The sequence below is a fragment of the Centrocercus urophasianus genome, unplaced genomic scaffold (assembly GCF_019232065.1).
Source record: "Centrocercus urophasianus isolate 14NV4802_14NV808 unplaced genomic scaffold, USGS_Curo_1.0 seq_10, whole genome shotgun sequence".
Lineage (NCBI taxonomy): Eukaryota > Metazoa > Chordata > Aves > Galliformes > Phasianidae > Centrocercus > Centrocercus urophasianus.
The window spans coordinates 95,841,713-95,867,105 of record NW_024884142.1 but is presented as its reverse complement, the minus strand read 5'-3'; the positions used below and the strand labels follow the sequence as shown (position 1 = coordinate 95,867,105).

General features: G+C 50.3%; 2 protein-coding genes across 2 annotated transcripts; one reads left to right on the top strand and one right to left on the bottom strand.

The window, feature by feature from the left end:
• The first annotated feature begins 4,129 nt into the window (after positions 1-4,129).
• Positions 4,130-17,053, top strand: RAB1A (RAB1A, member RAS oncogene family). Its single transcript, XM_042825024.1, has 6 exons — positions 4,130-4,232; positions 10,332-10,404; positions 12,079-12,174; positions 13,530-13,625; positions 14,625-14,756; positions 14,984-17,053. The coding sequence occupies exons 1-6, from the start codon at positions 4,210-4,212 to the stop codon at positions 15,179-15,181; spliced, it is 618 nt and encodes a 205-aa protein (XP_042680958.1). The 5' UTR covers positions 4,130-4,209; the 3' UTR covers positions 15,182-17,053.
• On the bottom strand, positions 14,991-25,141 carry CEP68 (centrosomal protein 68). Its single transcript, XM_042825000.1, has 7 exons — positions 25,086-25,141; positions 22,951-23,328; positions 20,678-22,120; positions 19,646-19,768; positions 19,462-19,558; positions 18,724-18,893; positions 14,991-18,261 (listed from the first exon to the last, which is right to left on the bottom strand). Exons 2-7 carry the CDS (start codon positions 23,296-23,298, stop codon positions 18,211-18,213), a joined length of 2,232 nt encoding a protein of 743 aa, XP_042680934.1. The 5' UTR covers positions 23,299-23,328; positions 25,086-25,141; the 3' UTR covers positions 14,991-18,210.
• Between the last annotated feature and the right edge of the window lie 252 nt (positions 25,142-25,393).

Sequence of the window (25,393 nt, the reverse complement as noted above, 5' to 3'; positions counted from 1 at the left end):
CTTTCTTCTTTATCTTTTGTGGCACTGAAGATTATGATTGAAAAGTTGGCCAGGATGTAACTTATTAATTACAATGTACTGGGCTCACCAGCAACCTTAACTGAAAGCCTGAGCTGCTTAATTTATCACTGGAATCATTTTACCACTGAGCTTTTTTAGATTTCTTGTGGGCGCTGTAAGGGAGCACTGGAATTGCCACTTCTGGAAGCTTTTAAGAAAACAGTTATTTGGATTGAAATAGATACAATTTAGGCAGAGGATACAACTCAGTTGTCTCTTGGTGTCTCTTCCAACCTTATTTTTCCTACAATTTCAGTAGGTGTATTCAATTCCTGCCCTGAGCTGGCTGTGTTCAGCTGCTTCCAGTAGGTCTGTGCAGCCAAAGCTCCAACGGCTTCCTCCGAGGCAGCTCATGCAATACAAAATGTGGTCTTGTCAGTTTTGCAGAAGGTTGGGAAATCAAGATCTGAACTATGCCAACAATGCAAACTCAAGAACAATATAAAGGAAAGTATAAAAGTTAACAGGTATTCCATTTAATATAATCTTCTATTTCAAATCTGCATGGCAATTACATCCAAAACTCCCACGTGCTCACTACAGTACTGAAACAAAATGAGGCTTGGATTCTGAAGAAAGGAGCCAGAATAAGATGGCAGAACTCTTTCCAGAAGTTCCCCAACAGAGATAGATGTCTGCTCTCCTGGGAGAATATCCCTCACATCCCACTAAATGCTCTTGACACTTCATTGTACAATCAATGAATATACAGATTAAATAGTACATTGGAGAGCTTGGCTCCTTCCCTCTCAGTGGTACCCGTGGGCCCATCAGCTACACACTTCTCCTTTGACCTTTATTTCCTAAATTAAGAATTCACAAGGAGGAGAAGAATGTGCAGATACCACTTTCGATGTTCTGCCAGCACACCTGAAATGGACTGGTTGTACTGTTAGAAAAACATCAGCATCTGAACAGCACTGCAAAGAGATCAAATACATGGGAGGATTGTGAGCAGTATAGGAGAGACGGGCTGCTATTGATAAGCCCAAATCAGTGTTTGTTTGTTCCCCAGGACTCCCAGTATCAAAACTGCCATTTGTAGAATCTCAGCTTGTTGTTGTGTGTTCCTGGTACCTGACCTTCTCTGTCTGGTTGTGCATTTGTTAGCCTGTGACCTTCCCACAGCATGTACCAGACACTGAGCAGGGGAGGGAGAAGGAAGAGCAGAGGAGGACAGGTGGAGAAACAGTTTTATTTTTTATTTTCATTTTACACAAGGTCTAGGGAAAAGGACACTGGCAGAGGCCAAATGATATCTGAACACCACTGTGCTAACATGGCAGCTTTGTGGGAAGGTAGTATTTGAGTCAGAGGCCTGATTCTCCCTACCTTTGGTTCAAGACAAAAGTAAAAACTGTTTAAAAACTGGTAGACAGCAGACCTGAAACCAGCCCTTGCCCTGTGAGTGTGTGGCATGATGATATAGCTAAAAAATAGAATATTTTTGTATGAAATGAGGGCAGAAGAGGAAGGAGGAGTGAACCTCATGCAGCTCAATGCTCTCTGCAGTCTGTAGGGGTGATACCCTCGCAGTCCCACTGTCAGCACTGCAACAGAGCAGGCACATGGGCTCCATACTGCAGTGCAGCATCTGTGCTCAGAAGTGGATTATGCAGCTGTTGCATTCTTCCACCATCATTTGTGCTGCTTTGCCTCCTTCCTCTCCCCCCTTACATCTGCCTGCAGCCATCACAGATTGTTCTTTCTCTCCTTCCCACTCTCTAAGCTGTGTCCTGTCCCCTTTCCACCCCCATTTCCCAAAGCATCCTCTGGCAGCAGCTGCCATGGGCACCTTTTGTGGCCTAGGGAGGGGAAAGGTGGAAAATGGGGAAGGCAGGTCCCAGCCTGTCACCTAAGTTGGGACAACAGTCAGAACCAGCAGAGTTCAACCTCAAAAACAGGAGTTACTGAGTCAAGTTAGTGAAAACAAGGCACACAGAACCAGGGAGGGCCATTACAGTTCAAGGCAACCTACACACATGCCTTTTCCTAGGCTGCTCTGGTAGCACAGTACAGCTGGAGCCAAAGGAAATTCTGCAGCTGATTTCACTAACAGGATAAAATCAGTCCCATTGGCACAGGCAGAATTCAGCCCTGAAGGTATATGAATAATATTTCTCCAGCCAGCACATGATACTGCTGCTTGTGTTATCCTCCTTTCAGTAAGAGACCGGGAGGGCCTCTAGGACTATCCAGTGGTTCGTGGCGTTCAGGATACACCATGATACCCACTTAATGAAGGAGGAGGAACAGGATATGCTGTGACACAGACAATAAATCATTGCTCCCATCCCAGCTAGAAAGCAGGCAGTGGTCCCAGCCTGTTCATCCAGTCCAACAGGTACGGAACTGTGACAGCAACAGATGACCTCAGCCTGCACCTCCCAACAGATGAATCCACCATGTAGCTCTGCCCTACCAGAGCAGATAGGCAGCCTGCAGTGACAGGTTACCTTGCCTGCTGTGCCACTGCTTCGGTTGTACCAATTAAATATGCTTTTCTCAGACATGGAAGCTATTATTTCTCTGCGATGAAGCAGCATCCCACATTCTTATCAGCCTGTGCCCTACTTCAGAAGCAAATCTAATCTGCAGCTTTCATAGTTTGCTAGAGCCAGAATTGGTTTGTTCCTGTGTATGCTCTGAGTTTGCCGATTCTCTACTGCACCAAGTATGGCAGAGCTCTCTTTTCTGTGGCCTGTCAGCATTACTCCTGAGAAAAACAGAACAAGGCATTGGGGTGGTTGGAGCTGTTTGTTTCAACATTCACACACAAAAAAGGTAGAAGTGTTAAGACGTTAATAAAACAAACATCAACTTGTGGCAGCAGAGAACAATGTTCTGTCAATGTTCTGTCTGGGATATTCCTGTGCTTCCGGTCACCTCACACTGAGCATCTCAAATATGATATGTAAGAGAAATGTGGGTGAAAAGAGAGAGTTTCAAAGGTTTCACTGCATTTCTGGTGGTGTGCATTAAAAAAGGGGAGATGAGGAATATTATTTCACACATACACCATATAGGGAAAGGGAAGCAGAGCCTTCCATGATGGCCACCACGAAAGCAGAATGCACAGCAATGTGACTGATCCACACGGAGGTCGCTGTCTGACAACCAACACAAGCAAGCAAAGGAAACCCAGAGCTTTTAAAACCAACGCTCGACATTTCCCATTTCAGTTGGTACACTTTGTTGACTTCCTTTCTGGAAATTAACGTAACCACGCTACAAACGCGGAGCCGTGTGGAGCATGAGCAGCTCATCACAGTCTTACTGTGGGGAAACAAGACAATCAGCTCCTGTGGGCACTGAGCTCTGCTGCCACGGGAGCGCTGGCACGGGACGCAGGCAGCAACATGCAGGCTGTTTGCGGGTTGTTCCTTTGAGCCACCTGGATAATAAACTTTGGTCAACGCGTTACACGGTGCCCTTTGTAACCAAGGGACGCCAGATAACGTGTCGCCGGGGACTGACATTCCCCAGGCGATTATGTGGAGCCGCTGGGATGCGCAGGGCTGAGCAGCACCGAGCGCCCGCCATCCCAGCACGGCATCTCAGCGACCTGCTCGGTCAGGAAGGCCAGAGCGTCCGCGGGAACACGTGTGCCAGCACCGCGATAGCGCTCCATCGCCAACCGGCCCAATGGGCACCGCGACCGCACCGCCACAACAGCAGCCAGGCCTCGGCAGGCCGCGGCCCCGCCCCGCCAGGCCCCGCCCAGCCGGCTCGCCCGGGCTGCCACGTCTGCCCGCCGACGTCACCCCGGCCGGCTCCTCGGTGGCCAATGCGCAGCGCCGCCCGCCGCGCCGCGCCGACGGGGCTGAGGGAAGAAAGGCCTGCCCGCGCGCATGCGCCGCCGGCGTGCCCCGTGGCCGCCCCCCGGCCATGTAAGCGCCGCTCGGCAAGACGCCGCCCCGTTTCCTGGTTGGGCTCCGGCGGCCATTTTGGGCTGAGGAGCGAGCGCGGAGGCCGCGGAGCGGGCAGGGCGCCGGCGGACGGGCAGGCCGAGCCGAGCGCCGAGAGAAGGCGGGAGCCGTTGGACGCCTGCATCCGCGGAGCGCCCGCCTCGGCGGCGGGAGGTGCCAGGCCGCGACCGCCACCCCTCACAGCGCGCTCGCCGTCCCTCGGGCCGCGGGCCCCACGGACATGTCCAGCATGAACCCCGAATAGTGAGTGCGGGGCGGGGGACGGCGGCGAGAGGATGGGCGGGGGCGAGCGGGCCGCAGCGGGACGGCCGTGGGGAGCGGGGCCTTCCTGCAGGCGGCCTCCCCGCGGCGCCGGGTGACGGGGCGCGGCCACGGGGCCGAAGGGCGGCGGCGGAACGCCGCGACTGCGGCGGGCGGTGCGCGGGGACGGAACGGCGGGGCCGCAGTGCGATCGCGGCCGGGCCTCGGAGGGCTGCGGGGGAACGGCGCTTTGTGAAAGCCGATCCGGGCCGGCGGCTCGGCAGGCGGAGGTCCGCCCTTCGCTTAGCCGCGAGTCATGTGTGTGTCACATGGCTCTTGCAAAACACCTCGAGCTTCTGCGGGTTTTGCAACGCCGGGGCTCGGTAATGAAACGGTCGTCGTCAGCCCGAAGGCTTTCCGGGGGGTTGCCGGAGCTCGCGGTCTGTCCGTGCGACCCCCCTTCCTCGCCTCTCCACTGGGAGCGAGGCTCGACCCGGGGTCGGGGCTGCCGCAGCCTGGCGGCGGTGAGAGCAATTTCTGTGCCCCCCCACCATCCTCGTGGGGCCGTAGGGACAGTCGCTCTACTCGTGGTTCTTCACGTGAGGAACAGGAGGAGAGATTTGGGAAGAGCTTAAAAAAATATTTTGAAACCTGCTGTAGTGCTGGAGAGTGTTTTTAGGGCTCTTTCCCTGACATTGGCTTTGCCAGTGCTCCGGCTTGGGATGACAAAGCTGCCGTGCCCTCTGATGTAACCGGAGTGGCTCTGGTGTTGAGCTGCATGCGTTGGATGGCATTGCTGCTCCAGATGACACTCAACCAATTTCAGCCTTGGAGCTTACTTTTTCTCACAGTGCTGGCTTGTGTGACCATGGTTTGTGCTCCCGGAACATGGCAGCCTGACTGCGAGCACTCTGTGCCCATTAAATCACCTGAAGAGCGAACAGAAACAGAAGGCAAAGTAGTCATCATCTAGTTTGAGATAGTTTGTGAAAACCAAGAGGTACGGCCAGCAACTCAGATTACATCTTGGCAAGGTTACATAACGAGCTTGCTAGTGTAGGTTCAGGAAACATGAAAACAGCAGTGGGATGCAGCCAGTGGATGAGCAGACAAGAAGTACTGGGTGCCTTTATGGCCATGAAAGCTCCCAAGGCCCCACCTGAGTTCATCCTATGCACCAGCAGACTTTGGATCCAGAGGCTCCCTGCGGACTGCTAGACTGGGCTGTGAGGAGCTGGGGGAGGAGGATGTTCTTCCCATAGCTTTCTGGCCTTAGCAAAGGCTCTCAGCTGATACAGAGGAAGGTTTCCTACACAGAGATACTGAATGCTGCTCTGAAGTTGAACGAACATTCTGTGGGAGATTTGTTCTCTGCAGAGCACGTTTGTTCCTGATGGGGAGAGCTGTTGAGCTCTTGAAAGCGGGTTGAGGAGGAAAGGCTGTAGTTTAAGATTAACTTGTGATATTAAAGTGTCACTTCCTGACAGGGCCGTCTCTGCCGGATGAGGATAAGAGATGGGAAGAGTACAGTGAGATGACAGATATTTTCTTCCCCTGTGGTATACTTTGATCAATATTAAACCAGAAGCAAGACTGATAGGGCTAGAACATTCTTCTTTATAGTTCATCTGCAACAGGTGCAGGTGTCTGTTTGTCTTTCTAGCAGCGCCTTGCCTGTAATGTATGTTCATTTCCTTACCACAGCCCCACACCCTCCTTCCCTGGCATGCCAGAGCTCCATCAGCCATCAGTGGGTCAGATAATGTTTTTAGTGAAAAAGACTTGCAGTCTTCATTTGGTTTATTTAAAATGTCATGAAATTAGAAGCATGGTGTCAGAGCATGCAGGGATTGTATGCTTCTGGGAGCTTCCTTGGAATTTTGGTGCTCCAAGACAGCTTAGTGGGTTAGTGAGTGTGCTGCTCCCTCTGAGTGAAGGAGGGCTGGCTGAGATGTCGCTGTGGTGTCTGTGAAGCCACGTTCTCAAAACATCTGTCTGGGCAGTGCTGGGTTGTGTTCCTTTGTGTTCCTCCCCCGCTGTGGTGTTTAAGTAAGCAAAGTGTCCATCTTGACTTCAGTGTCTTGCTGGGTTTGGTGCTTCCTACTTGTTGTGCAAGCTGTGTGCAGCAGGCTGGCTGGTGTGAACGCCGCAGGGTGAGCAGGTCAGCAGTGTTGGGAGCTCATCCTACTGAGTGCTATGTCAGGTCTGGATTTCATGCTAGGGAGCTGGAAGGAGAATAAGGAAATGTTTGTGGAATACATTTGCCTATAGTATTCAGAGGTGTTACCAAATACCTGCGTGGGGTTTTCATCTTGTATGGTGGAACTTGGTGGACGATGATTGAGTGACAGCTTTGGGTTGCTGGAGACATCTGGAGTCACGTGTTCTAACCTTTGTAAACCACAGTATGTGTTGCAGAGTAGCATTGTCTTCTAATCCTGTTTGCTTTCACAAGCAGAGGGTAATCAGTGGCAGTCATGCTCCTCTTCAGCAAATCTTGGATGGTGGAACAAAGACGGAGAATTGGAGGCTGCTGTGTCTGTTTGCAATAACCCTGCAGCTGACAGCAGTGATTAAAGCTGATTCCAGCAGTTCCCTGTAGGGGATGGATGTCTACCTTGTCTTGTCTGTTTTGGGATAAAACCTTCCTGATACTAGGAAAAGAAAGGACACTTTCAGCTGGCTGAACAACAGTATCGTAGGCAAGCAGATCCCTCATTCTGTGTGACTTTGGCCTCGTCTGTCCTGAACTTCCTGCTGGTGGCATGGAGAATCTGTGGTAGTGCTACTCTCCACTCACATGTGACAGTTCTCTTTGGAGATCTCCTCTTTTGCAAGAGGCAGTTGAACTTAGTATTATCCAGCCCTTCTCTTTGGCAGGAATCTAGTGTGTCCTCTTCCTGACAGGGAGGATGGAAGAGCCTCCCTTGTACTTGCTGTACCTGCCTGCCTTGCTGTGCATCCTCCTCCAGTGTGCTGTCTGGTATGGGGTTAGCACCTAAGTATGCCTGTTTAACAGCTAAATATGCCTGCTTACATACATAATGAGAGATGGCTGAATGATCAGTCTGAATTCATGCCATCTCGAAGTGATGTGGAGAAGCTGTACTGCTTGTGCTCAGCCTGCTTCACTAGGGCTTTCTGTGCCCTAAGAGCCAGTGACCAAACTTTTCAGCCCTGGAAAACAAAACTCGGTAGCTTCAGAAATGGTCGTTGCACTTCAGAGCCAACACCAAAATTAACCTGTGTGACTTGGACACATGAGAGCAGTGGAAGGTGTTTATTCCATCAGCTGAGTTCAGTCTGGAAATAGACTTCAGTAAAGCTTTGTAGTTTGTTTTCATTTCTGTTGGTTTTAAACTGTTACAAGTGTAACATCACGCCCCCTGTAGCCCTGTTCATCTGGTTCCTGAGGTCTGTATACAGGCACCTCATGTTTTAAAAGTACCCAGAAATGCAGCGTGCAGTTGGGTGTTATGCATGCAGTGACCTTCGTTTTTGAGAATCTAAGCAGCAAGGTTCTACTTTCAGTTATCCTTGAGTTCACACAGGTCTAAGCTTCAGTCATGCTGATCTGGTGAAAGTAGGTTTGTGACACAGCACCCATTTTTTGGGGTGGGAGCCATGGCCAGAACGGTGCTGGAGCTGCTGTGAGCACCCGATTGCTTCTGAAATAGAGTGAAGTCGGGAAGGCCTTAGTGGTAAAGGTGTCCAAAGCAGTATTTAAGGCTTTTGGATTCCTGTTGCTTTAATTTAGCAGTAGTGCTGGGTAAGCTGTGAGAGCCTTTCTGCTGTGAGAGCTTTTGGACGGTAAATGCTTGCATGTAAAATAGAAGACTTAATAGCAAGGTAGAGGTGGTTGGTGGCTGCCCTGAGCACCAGTAGGAGGGCAGGGAAGGCCACGTGGTGCCTGGGGGCTGAGGACACCTGCATCTTCCTGGTGACAGGCTTCTCATTGGGGCCTTATCTGCACTAAGAAGGAATTAATGCTTTTCTCCCAACATTAGCAGCAATGTTTTAGTGAGAACAGTGGTAATATTCATATGATACTGTTCTTAAGGAGATTACAAACATGCTGCAGGCTCCCATACTTTCAATTGTATTAATGCTTTCCAGAAGTAATAATTTAGTCTTGCAGGGAACTTAAGCTTTGCCAGCAAGTTAACAACCAACATGTATTGTAAAACTTGAAAGCTGAGGAAGCTGTAGCTTCAGTTTGTGATCATGGAGAAGGAGGGATAGGTTGAACTACAGGCCAGGTCTGAGAGCTGTGTGCCTTCACCTCAACCTCCAGCCTATGTCACTCTTCTCTGCTGCTCCCAGGGCAGTAAATCCTTGGTGGGGGTAAAGAGACTTCAGTGCTTGACTGCAGGTGCTTGGGGGGTAACTCCTGCCTCAGTTCCTGGGTGTGGGAGGTGGCTGGAGGAGCACTGACGAAGCTGTAAGGCTGCCCATGCAGTCCTGCTGGCTCACTGTCAGGCTTAGAGCTCATCTTGTGATGGAGCTCAGCAGGGCGTCCTCAGCTCCCACCTCATTGCTGTGGCAGCTTTTGCAGGTTGGCCCACAAGACATGGAACTGCTGTCCCAAAGGGTGTGGGGGCACGGGGTGCTGCTGGGTCAGCTCACAGATAGGCCAGCTTTGTGAGTGGCCTGTCACTGCTGTCCTGGCAGTGATCAGCAGTGTGAGCTGCTGGCAGTAACAGTGGCCCTGGTAAGCAGTAGTTCTTCATCTGTCTTGAAGCTGTTGAGGTAAGTGGGCTGTGTGTGTGCAATCAAACTTCTCTCTCCTGAACTATTTGGGTTAGTAACTGTCATTTTACTAAAGCAGTCTTGCTTCATGTCACTACATGACTTGACATTAGTAAGTTTTGGTTGCCATAAATTGCTAAATATCCTTTAGATGACTTTGATTTTTGAAATACCTTGAGTGCTTTTTGCTTTATGATGTGTAGGAAGCATGCATTTCTGAAAGATTAGTTGTTACACTTTCTTCTCTCAAGGCTAGAGACAAACCAGAAGCACTATGAGGGTGAGTGGAAGTCTCAGCTGACCAAGTTCCTTCAGCTTGGGACCAGCGAAAAGGCAGGTCACCCAGGCATGTGAGCAGAACAGCTCACCAGCTGTTTGTTTGCTACCAGCTGAGGATGCATGCAGGCTGCTGCCAGCTGGAGTAGCTGCAGTGGTGGGGAGTAATAGGCAGGGACAAGTGGCTTCAGGCACTTGGATGAGTCTTATCTTCATTTGGTTACATGGCACAGACACGTAGCTGTCGTAAACTTGTGGCTAAATGAGAATAGGACGTCATTCTGGGCAGCATGGGGCTGAAGTGTTACAATCCTAGGGTGAGTTAGTCTAACACGGGTTACCTGCTTGCTGCGAGTGGTGGTCCTCATCATGCCACCACCTTCCTGAGCACAGATGTGTGGATGTCACACCTGAGCATGAATACATTCCCATTTAGCAATGGCTTTCATTCTCCTTTTCTGGAAGACCAATAGAGTACGTGGCCATTCTGCTGTGAAGTCTGCAGCAGAAGGCAAGTGTTCATTTTCTGCTAGCAGGCTGTTAAACTTAATTTAGGTGTACAAGCTATTAACACTGTATATTCCATTGGTTTTGTTTGCTTTTAGCCAGCTGTTCATGGAGTTACAAGTGGTGCTGGGCCTTTGACTTAAAAATGATGTGAAGAAAGCTTGCTGGCCACCAGAACTATTACTTCTGCCCTCTGTTGCTGCAGTTGCTCAACCGAAGAGCAAGGCTTGCACTTAACTGGGAAGTGTGGTTTCAGCTTTAGCTAGACCACAAAGGGCTGAAGCAGGGCTGTCTTGCCTTGCTGATAGGCCAGTGTCCTCAGTGGAACTTCCTAGGAAGAAATGCTTTTGTCCAAAAGTGCTGTGTTCAGAACATGCACCTCGCACTTCCCTTACAAAGCAAATTGAGTGACTTGTGAAAGAGTCTAAATTGGGTAAAGGAGTTTGGAGTTGTAGGTGCCTGTTCTCTAGCAGTGAATTAATTTTACTCAGTCAGATATATTATATTGCTTTAATGAACTTGGCTGTGTCAATGGCATTTTTCATCAAGTGCTGTTTTTTCTTCTTGCAGTGACTATTTATTCAAGCTACTTCTGATTGGAGACTCCGGTGTTGGGAAATCTTGCCTTCTACTTAGGTTTGCAGTAAGTGACTGTGCTTAAACTTTATGGGAAAGCAAAATAAAACCTGCTGGATACTTAAGAAGAATTTATCTGCTGTAAGAACTGCTTGAAAGGACTGATGTCTAATACCTAGCCATAATCAAAGTATTCCAAAGTTCTCCTGTCTTCTGCACTTGTTTCTAGCTGATGTATCCTCAAGCTATAAGGACAGATGCTGAGGATGTGCAGTTAAGTTTGATTGTCACTCTTTTGCTTGAGGGAGAATATCCTAATGCTAGGTTTTGATACTATTGCAGATAATGGTGGCAGTTCCTGCCCAGACATCTGCTCTGGGAGGAGCCTGCTGTGCTGCATGCTACCTGCATGAAGTGGGGGTCTGCTGTGCACCAGCAGCATCACGCGTGTGGAAACTATCAGGATGTGCAGTGCTGCTTTAGGAGGACAGGGTAATGTGAAAAGCAGAGTGAGCACTTGCTGTAACCTGCTTTGCTCTTGGAGCTGGAGGCAGTGGATTGGAAGTGACACCAGGGCTGGAGCAATACTCCCAGATCAGTCTAGCCTGTTTTTCTTGCAGATGCTTCTGAATACATTTTGTCTTCACATGAATTGTCAACTTTTCTTTTTGATAATCAGCTCAAGTTTGTGTCACCTGATATTTCTGTAACTAAGTAGCTTCCTCCTGTGAAAATGTGACTTTCTACTAAGCTTTTATTTTGCTTGACACAAGGAATTATTACAGCATGCGCTTACACGTGCTCCTGCTTTAGATTAAGCAGTAACAGGCTTTTGAACACACCTGCCTGAGCATTGAAATGTTAAGGATATAAATGTCACATTCTAAAAGGTTTAATGCTTTATTTCTACTTTCTGCTGCTTCAGGCAGATGTATTATCTGAGGTGTTTTCCACTCACAACCCAAAGAAATCCCATGCTTTCGTGCCAGCTGCTGGTTATGTGAAGCCCTTTGTGGCATATTTTACCCAAAGTTCCATCCTGCTGGTACTTCAGGGCTGTAAGCTCCTTTATGCCAGTAGGCTCACGATCTCTAGAACATAGCAGTGAGCCCGAGGTTCCTGTGCTCCCTGAGGGCAGCTGGGGGCTCAGAGCAGCTGTGTGTGCTCTTAAACCAGTGCTGCCATTGGCTTCCTGTGTTTACTCAGACTGTGCAGCAGGGGACTTCAACACAGGAGCCCAAGCTGTAATTCTAAACTGCCTTAGCAACCAAAGGATCTGAAATTCAAATGTGGAGTGTGACTGAGGCAAAGCCTTTACCTTCTTGGAGATAGCTGCTGTGTCACAGGTAAAGGAACCTCCAAGGAAGGTAAAAATTTGAGGCGTTTTAATGACCATCATGGTTATTCAAAATAGCTCCTCAGTTTGCCAACTCGAGCAAAGCTGTCTTTTAAGCTATGGTTCATGAGGACTTAATGTTGCACTGGTTTTCAAAATGAATTTTACTGACTAGTTGTGGCACATAAATCTTGTTTTATGCCATGCTTTCAACTTGTGCTACGTTTCTGAAGTGTAAATATTGATTGAAGTGGTGCAGGTAACCGTTGGACTTTGTAATGGATGGTCAGACTGCTTTTTGCTGGAGGACTAAGTAGCTTCGTGTGCATGGTGTTTGTCTGTTGCATAATTAAGTAGGTGACTGCAGAAGGGCAGCTGGCTTGACTTCTGTTCACTCTTTCCTAGGATGACACGTACACAGAAAGTTACATCAGCACAATTGGTGTGGACTTCAAAATCAGAACTATAGAACTAGATGGGAAAACAATCAAGCTTCAGATAGTAAGTAGTATTTCTGAACTCCTGGCTGCATCAATCTGTTAAAGCATGGTTGCCTTCATGATTACCAGTACTTATATTTGATTATATTTTAATGATAAAATGGTTTCTTCCCTGTACCAGGAGGATAGGCAATTGTAACAAGACTTCTCATTGCCTGTTTCTAAAGAAGGATGCTGATGAAGCCTGCTGGCCCAAAGGGGGAAATGACCTGTTGTTGTGTTTGTTTTTTTCTTCCTCTGGGAAGCAAAGAAAGCTGAAGTGTTACAAGGCACGGTGGGCAGTGAGCTGAGGGGGGGGTAGGATCCTGTGCTCGTGTGTTCTCATCAAAACTGGGCTCATTCTGCAGTAGTTGGCAGGGATTTGTGCAAGGGCATCACACTGCTGCCCCGGATGCCCAATTTCTGCAGCAGCTGTTAACAGCTGTCTGTACTGTTTAGTGCTTGAAGTGTGCTTTCGTGCATCTGAAAGGAGGAAGTAACACAAATGCTTGTTAGCTGGCTTGCCCATCTTAGCACTGACTGCTCTCTGGTTGTTTGGCCTTTCCCTTAGAAGAAGCAGGGGAAGAGGCTTGGCAGCTTTTTCCTCTAATCTTGAAGCACTCCAAAACGGTGACTTGTGTAATGAATATCTGTGCAAGGTCACACAATCCCTGACAGCCATTGCTTCCAGCTCCAGCAGAGGCACTCAGGATGGGCAGGCAGTGACTCAGGGATTTCAGGCTGTGTTGTGGAGCAGCAGTCCGGTGCACAGCCGGAAACCTCTGTGGCAGAGCCTGCAGACCTCCAGAGCCAGGAATGCTGTCAGTACTGACATCTGTCTCTGAGTCTGGCTATTTTTAATAGTGCTTAGCCCTGCTCATGATGTGGCCCAGGGAACAGCGGTGTTTGGGTGAGAGCTGCTCCTGCCCTGGCAGGGGAAGAAGTCAGGAACCGCATAGCCTTCCTTAACAGAGGTTACCTTTGCAGCTCCTGTACCAACGAAGCCAGAGGGTTTGGTGATGTTAAAAGATGCCCACACCTGTCTGATCTTAACAGGTTTTAAAGCTCTGGCTCATGTGTTTGTTCTCCTCACGACTGCACTGTAGTTTCCGTTGAGGTCCAAAGGATGTGAAATGTTATTTTTCATTGAGATAACTTTAGTGCACTTGTTCAAAAGCCAAATGAACGGGCAGTTCTGGAAAAGCACCTACTGAAGTGCTTCACAGTTAAAGCATTGATTATCTTGAGTCCTGTTTGTTTCTGTCTCTGTGGTTGTGACTTGGCTATGCCTGCAGCTGGATGGCTGATCAGCCAAGCTGCATTTCCACAAGGCTGTGTAACACTACACTGCAGTAACTGGTCCTGTTTGTCTTGCAGTGGGACACAGCGGGGCAGGAGAGGTTTCGAACTATCACTTCCAGTTACTATAGAGGAGCTCATGGCATCATAGTTGTGTATGATGTTACAGATCAGGTAAGGGGTGAGTCTGTGCCTGGTGTTTTCCCACATGGACTGCACTAGGCTGGTATGTAAATAAATGCAGTCTGATGCTTTTTGCACTGCGCAGGATTTCAACAACTTGGCATTTCTTAAGCATACAAGTGGCATGTTCTTCTGACTGTTAATGTTTATCATATGTGTCTGCTTTGGGCCTTTACACGGAAATAAAAGGATCTTTGGGATACATGGCTGTAAAGCTGTGGTATCCTAGGCTTAAGCTAAGATCTGGGCAGGTAACTGACTGTTTTGTGTGAATATTTCTCAGCCTGCCTTTGGCAGCAGAAAGTCTGAGTTACTGATATTCTGAATGTATTTGAACTTTGGTCTGCAATGAAGACTGGAATTTGAAAGAAATGTCAGTGTGTGTGCAGTGTACAACTGAGCCAGTGTTTTCTGTGCATCTCTGAAGATTACTGGTGCTGTTGTGCTGCCTGAAGGGCTCTTTGGAGGCATCGAGTTTCCTGAGCTGATAGAAAAGGAGCAGTTGGGCTCAGTACTAATCTGAGTGGCAGTTCTGTATTTCTGGAGTCAAAGACTCCATCATCTCTACGACAAGGTGGCTTGCACCTCATAGCTGGTGCTCTTAATACCTGGGGTGGTTCTGCTTTCAGCTGTGTGCCTTTTCTCTCTGCTACAGGAAGAGGAGGAGGAGTCCCTGATGGTGTATGTTGGCCACTCGGGAGGGAAATACAAAGGGGTGGAGGGGGAAATGCAGCAAGGGAGGAAGAGTGATTGTACAGGGCTTGGAGCAATGAATTCTAGAGTTTCTAGATCCTGTGTTGACTTCCTTATCCTGAGATAATCAGGGGAGTGCTGTGTTGTGGATAAATACAGCAGCATTATAGTTCTGTCCCTTGTGGTTGTGAAGCACGCTGATAAGTACGCTATTCTTCATCTTCTTCCAGTCATTACCGAGTCGTGCTGACCTCTGTCATGGTGAGGGGTCTTGCTTACAGTTCTCTTGTCTCCTAGGAGTCTTTCAATAATGTAAAACAGTGGCTGCAGGAGATAGACCGTTATGCCAGTGAAAACGTCAACAAGTTGTTGGTGGGGAACAAGTGTGATCTGACCACAAAGAAAGTAGTAGACTATACAACAGCAAAGGTATGTTGGTGATATCCTTGCATGGCTGAGTGCTGCTCTGGGTCGCAGATGCAGCTGAGTAGGGCAGAGGAGGCCCTGCGTGCAGCTAGCTTAGGTGCACACCAGGCTGGGGCTTGGGAGTGGGCTTGTGGTCTGGGAACTTGCAGCCCGTATGGAGCTGTGCTGGGAAGCAAGGTGAGGTATGAATCTGTACGTGAGCTCACTGTTTGCTGTTTCTCAATTTGCAGGAATTTGCAGATTCTCTTGGAATTCCATTTTTGGAAACCAGTGCAAAGAACGCCACAAATGTAGAACAGTCTTTCATGACCATGGCTGCTGAGATTAAAAAACGAATGGGTCCTGGAGCGACAGCTGGTGGTGCAGAGAAGTCCAATGTTAAAATTCAGAGCACTCCAGTCAAGCAGTCTAGTGGAGGTTGCTGCTAAAACTTGCCTCCCCCCTTTTGTCTCACAACAATGAATTTGCAATCTGAACCCAAGTGAAAAAAAAAAAAAAAAAAATTGCCTGAATTGTACTGTATGTAGCTGCACTACAACAGATTCTTACCGTCTCCACAAAGGTCAGAGATTGTAAATGGTCAATACTGACTTTTTTTATTCCCTTGACTCAAGACAGCTAACTTCATTTTCAGAACTGTTTTAAACCTTTGTGTGCTGGTTTATAAACGTGTAATCCTTGTTGCTTTTCCTGATACCAGACTGTTTCCTGTGGTTGGTTAGGATGTATTTTTGTTTTGATGTTTCTATTGGCATGTTTAGATGTCAGGTTTAGTCTTCTGAAGATGAAGTTCAGCCATTTTGTATCAAACAGCACAACAGTGTCTGTCGGTTTCCATGCATAAAAATTTAGTAAGATATATGTAAGATCTGATTTGCTAGTTCCTTCTTGTAGAATTATAAATGGAAAGATCACACTATCTCTGATTAATAGTTTCTTCATACTCTCTGCATATAATTTGTGGCTGCAGAATATTGTAATTTGTTGCACAATATGTAACAAAACTGAAGAAATGTTTAATAAATATTGTACTTATTGGAAGTAATATCAAACTGTATGGTGATAAATATTGTCTTAATTTGTATTGGCTAAAGGGGAAATGAGGCTTGCATTGTGCACAAAACATATCTTTGTGCAGCCATGGCTCAGACCTTGTAGTAGAGCAGAGACCTTCCTTCCCTGCGACAAACATTGTGCTGTGCCCCAAAAGCCTGAGCTCTGGCAGTGCTGGAGGCACACACCAGGCCCACGAACACCCCGGTGCTGGCGGAGGCGTCGTGCACTCTGAATGTACTGCAGTTCCCCAGCTTAGTCTCAGATCTTAATTTATTTCTCAAGGACTCCACGTAGGGCATCTGTCCGCTGGATGTGAGGGCAGAGGAGCGGTATTGCCCTAACGTGAGTGACTTCAGCGTTGACCTTGAGGTGGTATGACTTTCTACCAGTATATTACGTCTTTTCTATATACTGTTAATTCCATCCTCTTTTAATTAATACTCTTCTTCGTGCAACAGCTTAGTTTCTCTTCTGTTACGTGTAGAGGCACCAGAAGGATGCAGTGGGGACAGGGCAGCCCCACGCCAGGCTGTTGCTCCGGTAGGCTCTATTGCACCCAGCGTGGAACTAACCAGCAGCAGTGAGGTTTGGGCAGCGTGTGATTTGTTGTACAGAGCTAATCAAGTCATTAGTGCCTGATGTCTAGCTAAAAGCCACAGGAAAGCTAGCCTATAACACTTCCTATACATGTAAAATTGTTCAGCTTTATCTAAACTCAAACGTTCAGCCTATTCTGTAAATAGTCTCATGTTTGAAAGACCATGTAACATTCCCCTAGTAGTAAATACACCTTGTGGTAGTAAGAATATAGCCTAGGTATGTTGTGAGGTATAAACTAAAATTGGTGCAAATATCCTCTGATCTTTTTGTTTTGGGGGGGGACTTTGGCTAACAGCTTTCTTCAACATAGTTGCATCAATCAACAGGCAATTGTAATACATAAAGTATTGTCATGGTTAAGTTGAACTCTTCCACTTGAGACCTTCACAATAAAGTGATGTGCTTTCTATTAGAGATGTGCTTGTTGGTATAATTCATTATAATGTGACTGGCTCCTCCTTGAGGGCAGGAGCCATGGGAGCAGTGAGTGCTGCTAAGATCAGGAAGCGACCCAGAAGGTGTACTGAGGGCAAAACATCTTCCCTTCAGAGAACTGCACAAATGAACTTAAATGTTGAGATGCCTGCTACATAATATCCAAAACAATGTTAATATATACAGTAATAAAAGCATTGCAAAACCAACTTGGCCTACACCAGTTGTTTGGTGTTTTTTGTTGTTTTGTTTTTTTTTCCTAAGTCATGACTTCGTTTGCTGGCACTGTTTGGTGCTGGGAGCAGGTGGAGAGTAGAGCAGGTTTAAAGGCAACCCCTGCTGAACTGGGCTCTCACTTGTGAGCTCCAGCACACTGCTTTGTGCTCAGAACCTGCCAGTGGTGGCCACCAGGCAGCAGCCTTTCCTTCCACCAGCACTGGGGTAATGCTGATTCCTGCTGCAGGAGCCACACCGAGTGCTGAGAGGAGGAGGTGGAACTTGGAAAAGTATTAAACAAAAAAGACCAATGTGTTATTTAGAACTCCTGGCTGCTTTGGTGTAACTGTACTTTTTGCCTTCCACTTGTGCACTGCATGTGCTGTATCTGTTCTCTTTGTAAGAATGGGAGGAAATGATGTATTCTGCAAGAGAACATGACTTGCTCTTTAGTGTAAAGGTTAATTACAAGTACCAACAGCCTGTAATTTTCTTTTTTTGACTACTTACCTAATGAAGTTGCTCCAAGCACACCCTTTTTTGTTGCAGAAAGGCTCTAGAGCCCCTTTCTGATAAAAGGGGAGCTGTAAGAGGGGGGTGGCACAGTCCTGTTCAGCCACGGGGACCAGCATGGTGCAAGCAGCTCGTGCACAAACCTGCTTGCTGTTGTCAGGAGTCACTCAGAGTATTGGCTCTTTGCATTTATGCGTAACAGAACAGTTCAGTGGGCACTGAAGGATAATTATAAACAAGAGTTTGCTCCCAAGAAGCACAGAAGGAGCTGCTGCTACTTGGCTTCCAGCACCTATTTCTGAAGGGCACAAACACAGAACGCTGCTATTAGAATCACACAGCTTTACTTAGGTGTGAGTTGCACTGCACACTATGGATTACTGAGATAAAAAAATGTGCTCCTGCCCCGTGGGACAGAGCACTGCAATAAAGGAGTAAGCTACATTCCAATAAAACAAAGAAGGAGGTGGAGAGCTGTACATTCCTCACTCGTAGAGCTCCCAGCTTAGCAATAACAGCAATACCAGGAGCCAAACAACTGCTGCACAGCTTGCCCTTCTGTGGCTACAGTAAAAACCAAACCGAATGGGCCAACACAGCAGTGGCATCCCTGCAGAGCTGTCTGTGCAGTCACTGCTCAGCCCTCCTGAGCCTGGCTGACAAAGCTCAGCTCTGATGGAGGCAGCACCTGCAATGAAACAGAAAGCTTTAATCTCGGGCAGTGGCTGCAATCCAAACACAAACAAAACCAACCCACACCGTGCCTCAATCACCTCCACGTACACTCTGGAGAGCATGCATAGGTGCCTTTAAGAATTAGAAATACAAAGCTTTGCAGTGCAGCGTTACCCTCTTCTAAAGCTCTGGAAATCTTTATTTCCCTTTCACCACTTGAACAAACGTTCAGAAATGCAACATGCGAGGTCACAGAGCTCTGAGGGATGAAGGAGTTCCCAAGTTGTGCCTCTCAGGTGCAGGAGCTGCACCAGCACGGAGTCAGGCTCCATGCTGGCACCTACAGTCATTTCATAAGGACACGGTTTTAGAAGGATTCCCAGTGACAGCTCAACTGGCTGAGGGAAATGGGACCGGATTTCCTCAGTGACAGCCCTCAGTCACCGCTCTGTGCCAGTGTTCCCTCTCCCCTTACCCTGCTCGACCACTGGGCCTCTGGTGCCTGAGCTGCTGCCTGCTGTGCACTGCTGCTGCTCTCCCCCTGCACGGGACCCACAGCAGCCAGGACCGACTGGTACAGGCGCTCTGCGTGGTTCTCCAGCTCCTCTGACTGCTTCTCAATCAAACCCAGCGTGTCCTTTAAGGCTGGAAAACAGAAGGCATGAATGGAGTTATTAACATGACTGTAAGAACAAAGAATAGAGCTCCACCTGCCCCAGACAGATATCTGAAGGAAACTGACAGTCAGATCTCACTGAAGGAGTCCATGTCTGCCCCTTCCAAATTGTGATGCAGTGTTACAAGGGCAGCAGGATGTGACATAGGAAGCTGCAGAGTAAGACTGAAAGTACAAAAATAGGGGCTCTCAGAGGAGTCCTTCATGCAGAATGCAAAAGAAGACCATTAAGACAGCTTTGGTGGCTGCAGACAAAGACTTTTTGGCCACAGGATGTGCACGTATCCATCAGCCACACAGGCAGCAAGCACTGTGACGGATGGCACGGCATGGAGCAAGGTTAAGGCACGGGGCAGCCACAGCACCTCCAGACACAGATACACCTCTGCATCAGTCCTTTTCTTACATCTGCCTCCGTTCTCACAGCAACAACAAACTGCCCACCAACTGCCAGGGATCTGGGGGGCCGGCTGTACCCACATGCAGCCACACAGAAGCGCCCATCCCCTCCACCCCCACCCAGCAGCTCCTGCTCACCTGGCGAATTGGAGGCCATGCACTCAAGCAGAGCAGCTCCACGCTGCAGCACGCTCTCTGTTAGGCTCCGGTGATCGGCCACGTCCTTCCTGAACTCCTGGGGAGAAAAGGGGGAGCACTGCTCAGCAGCGTGTTGGGCAGCACCCACCCCAGCGTGGCCGTGTGCTCCAGGCCATATACCCACCACATAACGGTGCAGCGCCGCCCTCACGCTGGCAGCATCAGGCATAGGGGGCACCCAACCGTCCGCCGTGTCCGCCACATCATACAGCCAACAGATGAGCTCCTCCAGCTGGTGGCAAAACACCTGCGGAACAAATCACAGCTGCTGCTCTGCCAGCTCCCTGCCCTCCTCCTCACAGCGACCCAGTCCCATGGAGTTCATCTGCAGCTGCTCCTCCCCGGGGGATTTTTCTCTCTCAATTGAGTACCTTCATTTATTTTTAAAGCATCTCAGTGAGGGATTATTTTTGTAGGATGCTGTGTAAAGCCTGGGGGCCTCTGCTCCCTCTGAAGACTCCAGACCTGCTGGGCTCCGTCTGGGAGTCGTGCTGCTGCTCCGGGTACAGAGAGCTCCCCAAGCAGCCCTGTACACCCCAGGTACAGCCCTCATACACCCCAGGCAAGGCCATGTTACAGCTCCAGGTAAGGCCCTTTACCCTGGTTTGTAGCACAGCTGCCCCGACTTCCCAGCCCTCCCCAAAAGTTGTGACTGCTTTTATTAGGTGAACTCAAACCACCAATAGGAATAACCCAGCGAGCAGAAATGTTGTGAGGACGCAGAACTCCCCACTACCAGAGGTTCTTGCTCCATCTGAGGAAATTATCTGCTCTGGTGAGCCACCGTGCACAAATTCCTACCAGCTGCCAGGGACCGAGCACCAGACAAGAGGCACTGGGAGCACAGGAGCAAAGTACAGCCCCAAAGAGCAGTGGTGAATGGAAATAGCTGAGAGAACGAGGACTGTTTAGTCTGGAGGAGGCTCAGGGGAGACCTCAGAGCTCGCTATGGCCTGAAGGGAAGCTGGGCTGAGGTGGGGGTCAGCCTCTTCTCCCAGGTAACAGCAATAGGACGAAAGGGAATGACCAAGTTGCACCATGGAGGTCAGGTTTGGTATGATGATCTTAGCGGTGTTTCCAACCATAACGATTCTATAATCCTACATTGCATGCAAAACCTTCCCACAAGAAGCTTCAGTCCCTGGTCTCAGCCTACCTTAACACACTGGGCAAGGGACTCACTCCACTGGTCCCCCTCTGTGGGACAGCCTGCAGCGTGCAGCCTGCTCAGGCGTGTCCCCTCCAGGACAGCCCTGCTGCTGGCAGGGAGAGGCGGTCTGTGCAGAGGGTCTCTGTTGATTCTGCTGCTTGGCTGAGCACTGTCCCAGCTGTAGGGGTGACATAGCCCAGCAGGGCCTTCAGTTCTCTCCCTTAGGTCCCTGCTGCCCACTTCTCCAAAAGGAGCCCATTCGGATGAGAGGGTCTCCGGGCCATTGCTGCGAGGTGGAGGTTCCCAGTGGCTTTGCCTGGGTGTCCTTATAGTTAAGGAAAGATCAGACAAAATCTGAGACAACGTTTCCAGCTCCCGGAGCCGGGGAGGCAGGGAAAGGAATTCTTCATCACCGTCCCACTCCCTTGTCAAGGGGAGTACTTGTGTTGTAGGCAGAAACCTCTCAGCGCTTTTCACCTTTCCTTTGTGACTGGAAAAGGGATTCCTGGTACACCAGCTTCCCCCATCCACATCAGGGCAATCAAATGAACTCAGTCTGGCTAACCTGGATAACATTAAACCCTTAGCAAAACCTTCAGCAGGACCTGCTGCGCCAGCAGAGGAAGCGCTCCTTGCCAAGGATGCTTTTGCAATGGGAGAAGGTTCGTAGTGAGAGACAGCTCTGGCACTGCCTGCTTTTCCAGCCACTGGTGTGGAGTATCTCCTTGTGGAAGCCACAGCCCCCTGATGCCCATTCTCTCTCCTTCCCTGATCCTGCCAACGTAGGCCATAGATGCTGGTGGATTTGAAAGTGCCCTCAGGAGACAGAGAGAAGCTGTCCAGATCTACTCCTGAGTCATGGAATAGAGGCTCCGGCACGTTCCCAAGCTTGTACTTTGGCTTCAGCGGGTATGTATAGTCCAGCAAGTCTTCATACTCCTTATTGGGGTTCCAGTGGGGAGACTGACGATCCGGGGATGGGGGTAATGAATCAGGTATGGCGCATGCCCAGTAATCAGCCTGATAGGAGGACATCTTCCTGACACACTCCATGGCGGCACAGTCACGCAGCAGGGGGCTGAGGGCCTTGCGTGCCTGTAATGTCCTACCTCCTGTTGTCCTACCTCCTGTTGTCCTACCTCCTGTTGTCCTACCTCCCGTCACACCCGGCTGGTGGCACAGCTCCCAGGTGGCTGCAGTAGGTGTGTCCAGGCGGGCTGGTGAGCTCTGGGACCGCCTCCCTTCCTGCTGCTCAGAGATGCTGTTTTCCTCTAAAGAGAGAGTGGAGAAGCTTGATCTGGAGCGGCTCTGCCTGGGGCTCTTGGGGCTGGGCAGGGTTTGCTGAGGCAAGGACTCCGGGGGGCTGGAGGATGGGGACCAAGGTGCCTGACTCCAGTGCCTGGATGTGATGTGATGGATGCTGGAAGTGCCATTTTCCTCTGTGGAGTTCTGCAGGGACCCAGGGAGAGAAGAAAGGAGAAGCTAATTCACGTGCTTGCTCAGTTTACAGCCCCAGCCATGTTACAAGCCTCCCGCACCACCAGGAAATCCCAGTAAAAAGAACCAGGAGAAACACTTCTGATGCATGGGGAATGGTACATAATACTCGTGCTTTGTGCCCAGACAGAAAGCCCCTTTGTGCAGCCAGGCCGCGGAGATAAAAGCCCAGCCCCAGCTGCGCCCCAAGAGGCAGCACTGACATGAACTCTGTCCCAGCAGCGCGCCTGCACGCCGCTCCTCAGGCCTGGACAGGGTTTGTTTTTAAGGAAAGGCATCTCGAGGACTTGGAAGGCTGCATGAGTCACTTGGCAGCCAGAGACACTTACTTAAGGAGCTCCATTTTGAGCAGCTTCCAGCTCCAGGGCAGCAACACAGGAACCAAGGCAACAGCCTGTGTGCCGGCACCCAGCACACCTCTGGAGAAGGGGAGCTGCCCCCCTCAGCAGCACCCACTACCACTGCTGCACGTTTAATGCAACAGTGTCACTACTTAAAACCCAAGGGCTTCTCCTTCCTCCTTGGGGCAACGGTGTTTTGGGTTTATCTCAGCACGTTTTCGAGTGCACGACAGCTGATGTGGTGTCGTGAGATGCAGTGCTCTGCGCTACAGGATTTTGTGTCACATCAGACAAGGTCCTTTGCCTCCAGACCTTTCCTTCCCCTTGAGGTGAAAGCTCCCCAGGACAGATACTCCTTCCCACCCCACAGGACCCAGACTCACAAGGCCCCATCTCACCAGGGCCCATTGGCAATACAGAGGTCAGCACAACCCTCTTCACCTGCTGCTGTTCCAGGAAGGACCAGTGGCCAAGACGAGATGAATCACCATTCTGGTCAGCTCCGTAGGTCAGCGGCCGTCTCTCCAGGCGGTTTGCTTTCGTTCCAGGCAATCTGGATGTGAGTGCTGTAACACCGGTGGCCAAACCACCACGTCCACTCATTGCCAGGCTCTCCGTGTCGTTCAGGGTGGCTGTGGCTCCCTCTGCACCCAAAAGCTGGTGCACGTTGCTGGCCAGTTCTGGGCAGTCCGTCTGTCTGTCCATGCAGTCCCACCTTCTGTAACATTTGGCCTTCTGACTCAGCGAGGCTTCAGAGAGCGACTTTGCCACATCCAGGGCCATCAGCATAGAACTTGATGCCACTGCGTCCCGGGCTCTCTGAAACACACAACAGAAGATGCTCTTCACCTCCCCTCATCTCCACGCAAAGTGAAAAAGTTGGGTGCATTTTATAGCAAAGCCAGCAGTGTGCCCAAGGGGCCAAGAAGGCCAAGGGCATCCTGGCTTCTATCAGCACAGGCTGCCCAGGTGGGGTCACCATTCCTGGAGGTGTTCAAGAACTGTGGAGAGGTGGCACTGAGGGACTTGGTGGGGGTTGGCCTTGGTGATCTTAGAGGTCTTTTCCAACCTTAATCACCCTATGATTCATCACACCTTGGTGCATCAAAGTGCAACCCAGAGGAGAGCAAACCGGCCTTCCTGCCTGAGCAGTGACGCCTGGATTCTGGGCACAGCACACAGGCACAATGCAACTAAAGCTCTTACAGCCTGAGAGCAAACCTGTGTTCTGCACCAAGGCTTGGTCCTCTCCTGAATTAACAGTCAGTCTATCTCAAAATGAGGTTGTGTGCCATCAGTGGGCCCAACTGGGACATCTTTCATCAGAACGTAGAGCACGTAGTAGCTTGGCTGAGCCCTGGAGCGTGCTGGGGGGAAAGCTGAGGTTTTTAAGGGACAAATGCAAAAAACCTGAGATGGAAGCCACACAGAAGTGAGCAGTATATAGAAAAATAAGAGGAAGAGAGAGGGAGCCACAAACCCTAAATCTTGGTGCTTAGCTACGCAATTTTGGGCAACCTGATCCAGGTGTGGACGTCCCTGCTCATTGCTGGGGAGCTGGGCTAGATGGCCTTCAGAGGTCCCTTCCAACTCGAAGGATTCTATGATTTCCCAGGACTTCAGAGTTGACACTGAAACAGTGGCCGGCTTTCACTGCTCACTAATTAGTTTAGCTGGGTCCAAGCAGATTCAGGAAGATCGTAACTTCAGGCAACAACGCTCCTCCCTCCAGGGAAACCCACCTCAGGGCACAAGCAGGGCGCTGGGAACATGGAGGGCGGCCGGGGAGGCTTTGTGCTGCCGTCCTCCTTCAGGCTGGGAACATGATCGCTGCTGTGGCTGCAGGGCAGCTAAATTCAGCACGGCAGCGACAGGCAGACAAAGGCCTGTTTCACCAGGACGGCTCCTCCTGGACCTGCTCAGCCTCTGCTTTTTGCCTTTTGGATGGCAGGGGCCGAACCCCAAGTTGCAGCACGCTGCTGCTGGCCAGCCCTGCCAGACGGCCGCACCTGCCAGCCTTACAGGATCCCCAGTCAGCCTTACAGGATCCACTAAAGGCCCAGACCACCCTCCCACATCGATGCGTTTTCCTGCTGTGCGTGCCAGGGAGGGGTGAGGAGGGGTGACGCTGCTGGTCGGCCTCCTTCTTCCAAACCCAGCTGACCTCACGTGCACAAAGCCCGGCGACAAATCTGACGGTACAGCGGTCACATTCCGGAGCCCATTTCGGCCCACGTGCTCGCCGTGCCTTCCCCATGCCGTCATCGAGCATCCGCCCTGCCCCCTCGCAGGCTTCAATGACCGCCTTCCCAGCCCCCCGGAGCCCCTCAGACACTCTTGCCGTACTTCTCCCAGTTTCCAAGCGCTGCGTGGCACCGCGGGGCTTTGCCCAAAGAAAGCGCACAGGCACGGGACCGGCAGAAAGGCACCTCCGGACTGCACGCCTCGACAAATCCGCTCCGTTTGCCCGGCAATTCTCTCGCCGTTTTCCCCATCCCAAGCACACCGCCCGGCTGCCCCCGGATCGCCCGCAAACCCTCCGGCTCCCCGCCTCTCCCGGCCCGGCCCTCACGTACCGAGCAGCGGCCCCGGCGGCCCCTCCGCAGCCCTGCCCCGCCGCCGCGCTCCTCTCCGTACGTCGCAGCCAATGGGAGCGCGACTTGCGCGGGATCGCTACGTCGCAGCGGGAGCGGCGCGGCCCTCCCCCGGCCGTGGGAGGTGGCGGTGCCCGCTAGCGCCGCCCGCCGCTCTGGCGCTTCAGCTCCGTAAAGCGGCGGGAAGCTTACCAAAAGCTACAGCACTTCGCTCACACACACGGCTAGGTCGCGGGAGCCTCTATTGCACTGTTACTAGACCTTTCCTACAAACAGTAGCTGCCGCTTCC

Bases quoted from the DNA above. Each gene is read 5' to 3' on its own strand.
- RAB1A (XM_042825024.1), top strand. From the start codon at position 4,210: ATGTCCAGCATGAACCCCGAATA. The intron at 4,233-10,331 runs GTGAGTGCGGGG...TTCTTCTTGCAG, and splicing joins TCCAGCATGAACCCCGAATA to TGACTATTTATTCAAGCTAC. The intron at 13,626-14,624 runs GTAAGGGGTGAG...CTTGTCTCCTAG, and splicing joins TGTATGATGTTACAGATCAG to GAGTCTTTCAATAATGTAAA.
- CEP68 (XM_042825000.1), bottom strand. From the start codon at position 23,298: ATGCTGATGGCCCTGGATGTGGCAAAGTCGCTCTCTGAAGCCTCGCTG. The intron at 22,121-22,950 runs GTGAAGAGGGTT...GGGTCCCTGCAG, and splicing joins CCTTCCTGGAACAGCAGCAG to AACTCCACAGAGGAAAATGG. The intron at 19,559-19,645 runs GTGGGTATATGG...TTTTCTCCCCAG, and splicing joins CGGCGCTGCACCGTTATGTG to GAGTTCAGGAAGGACGTGGC.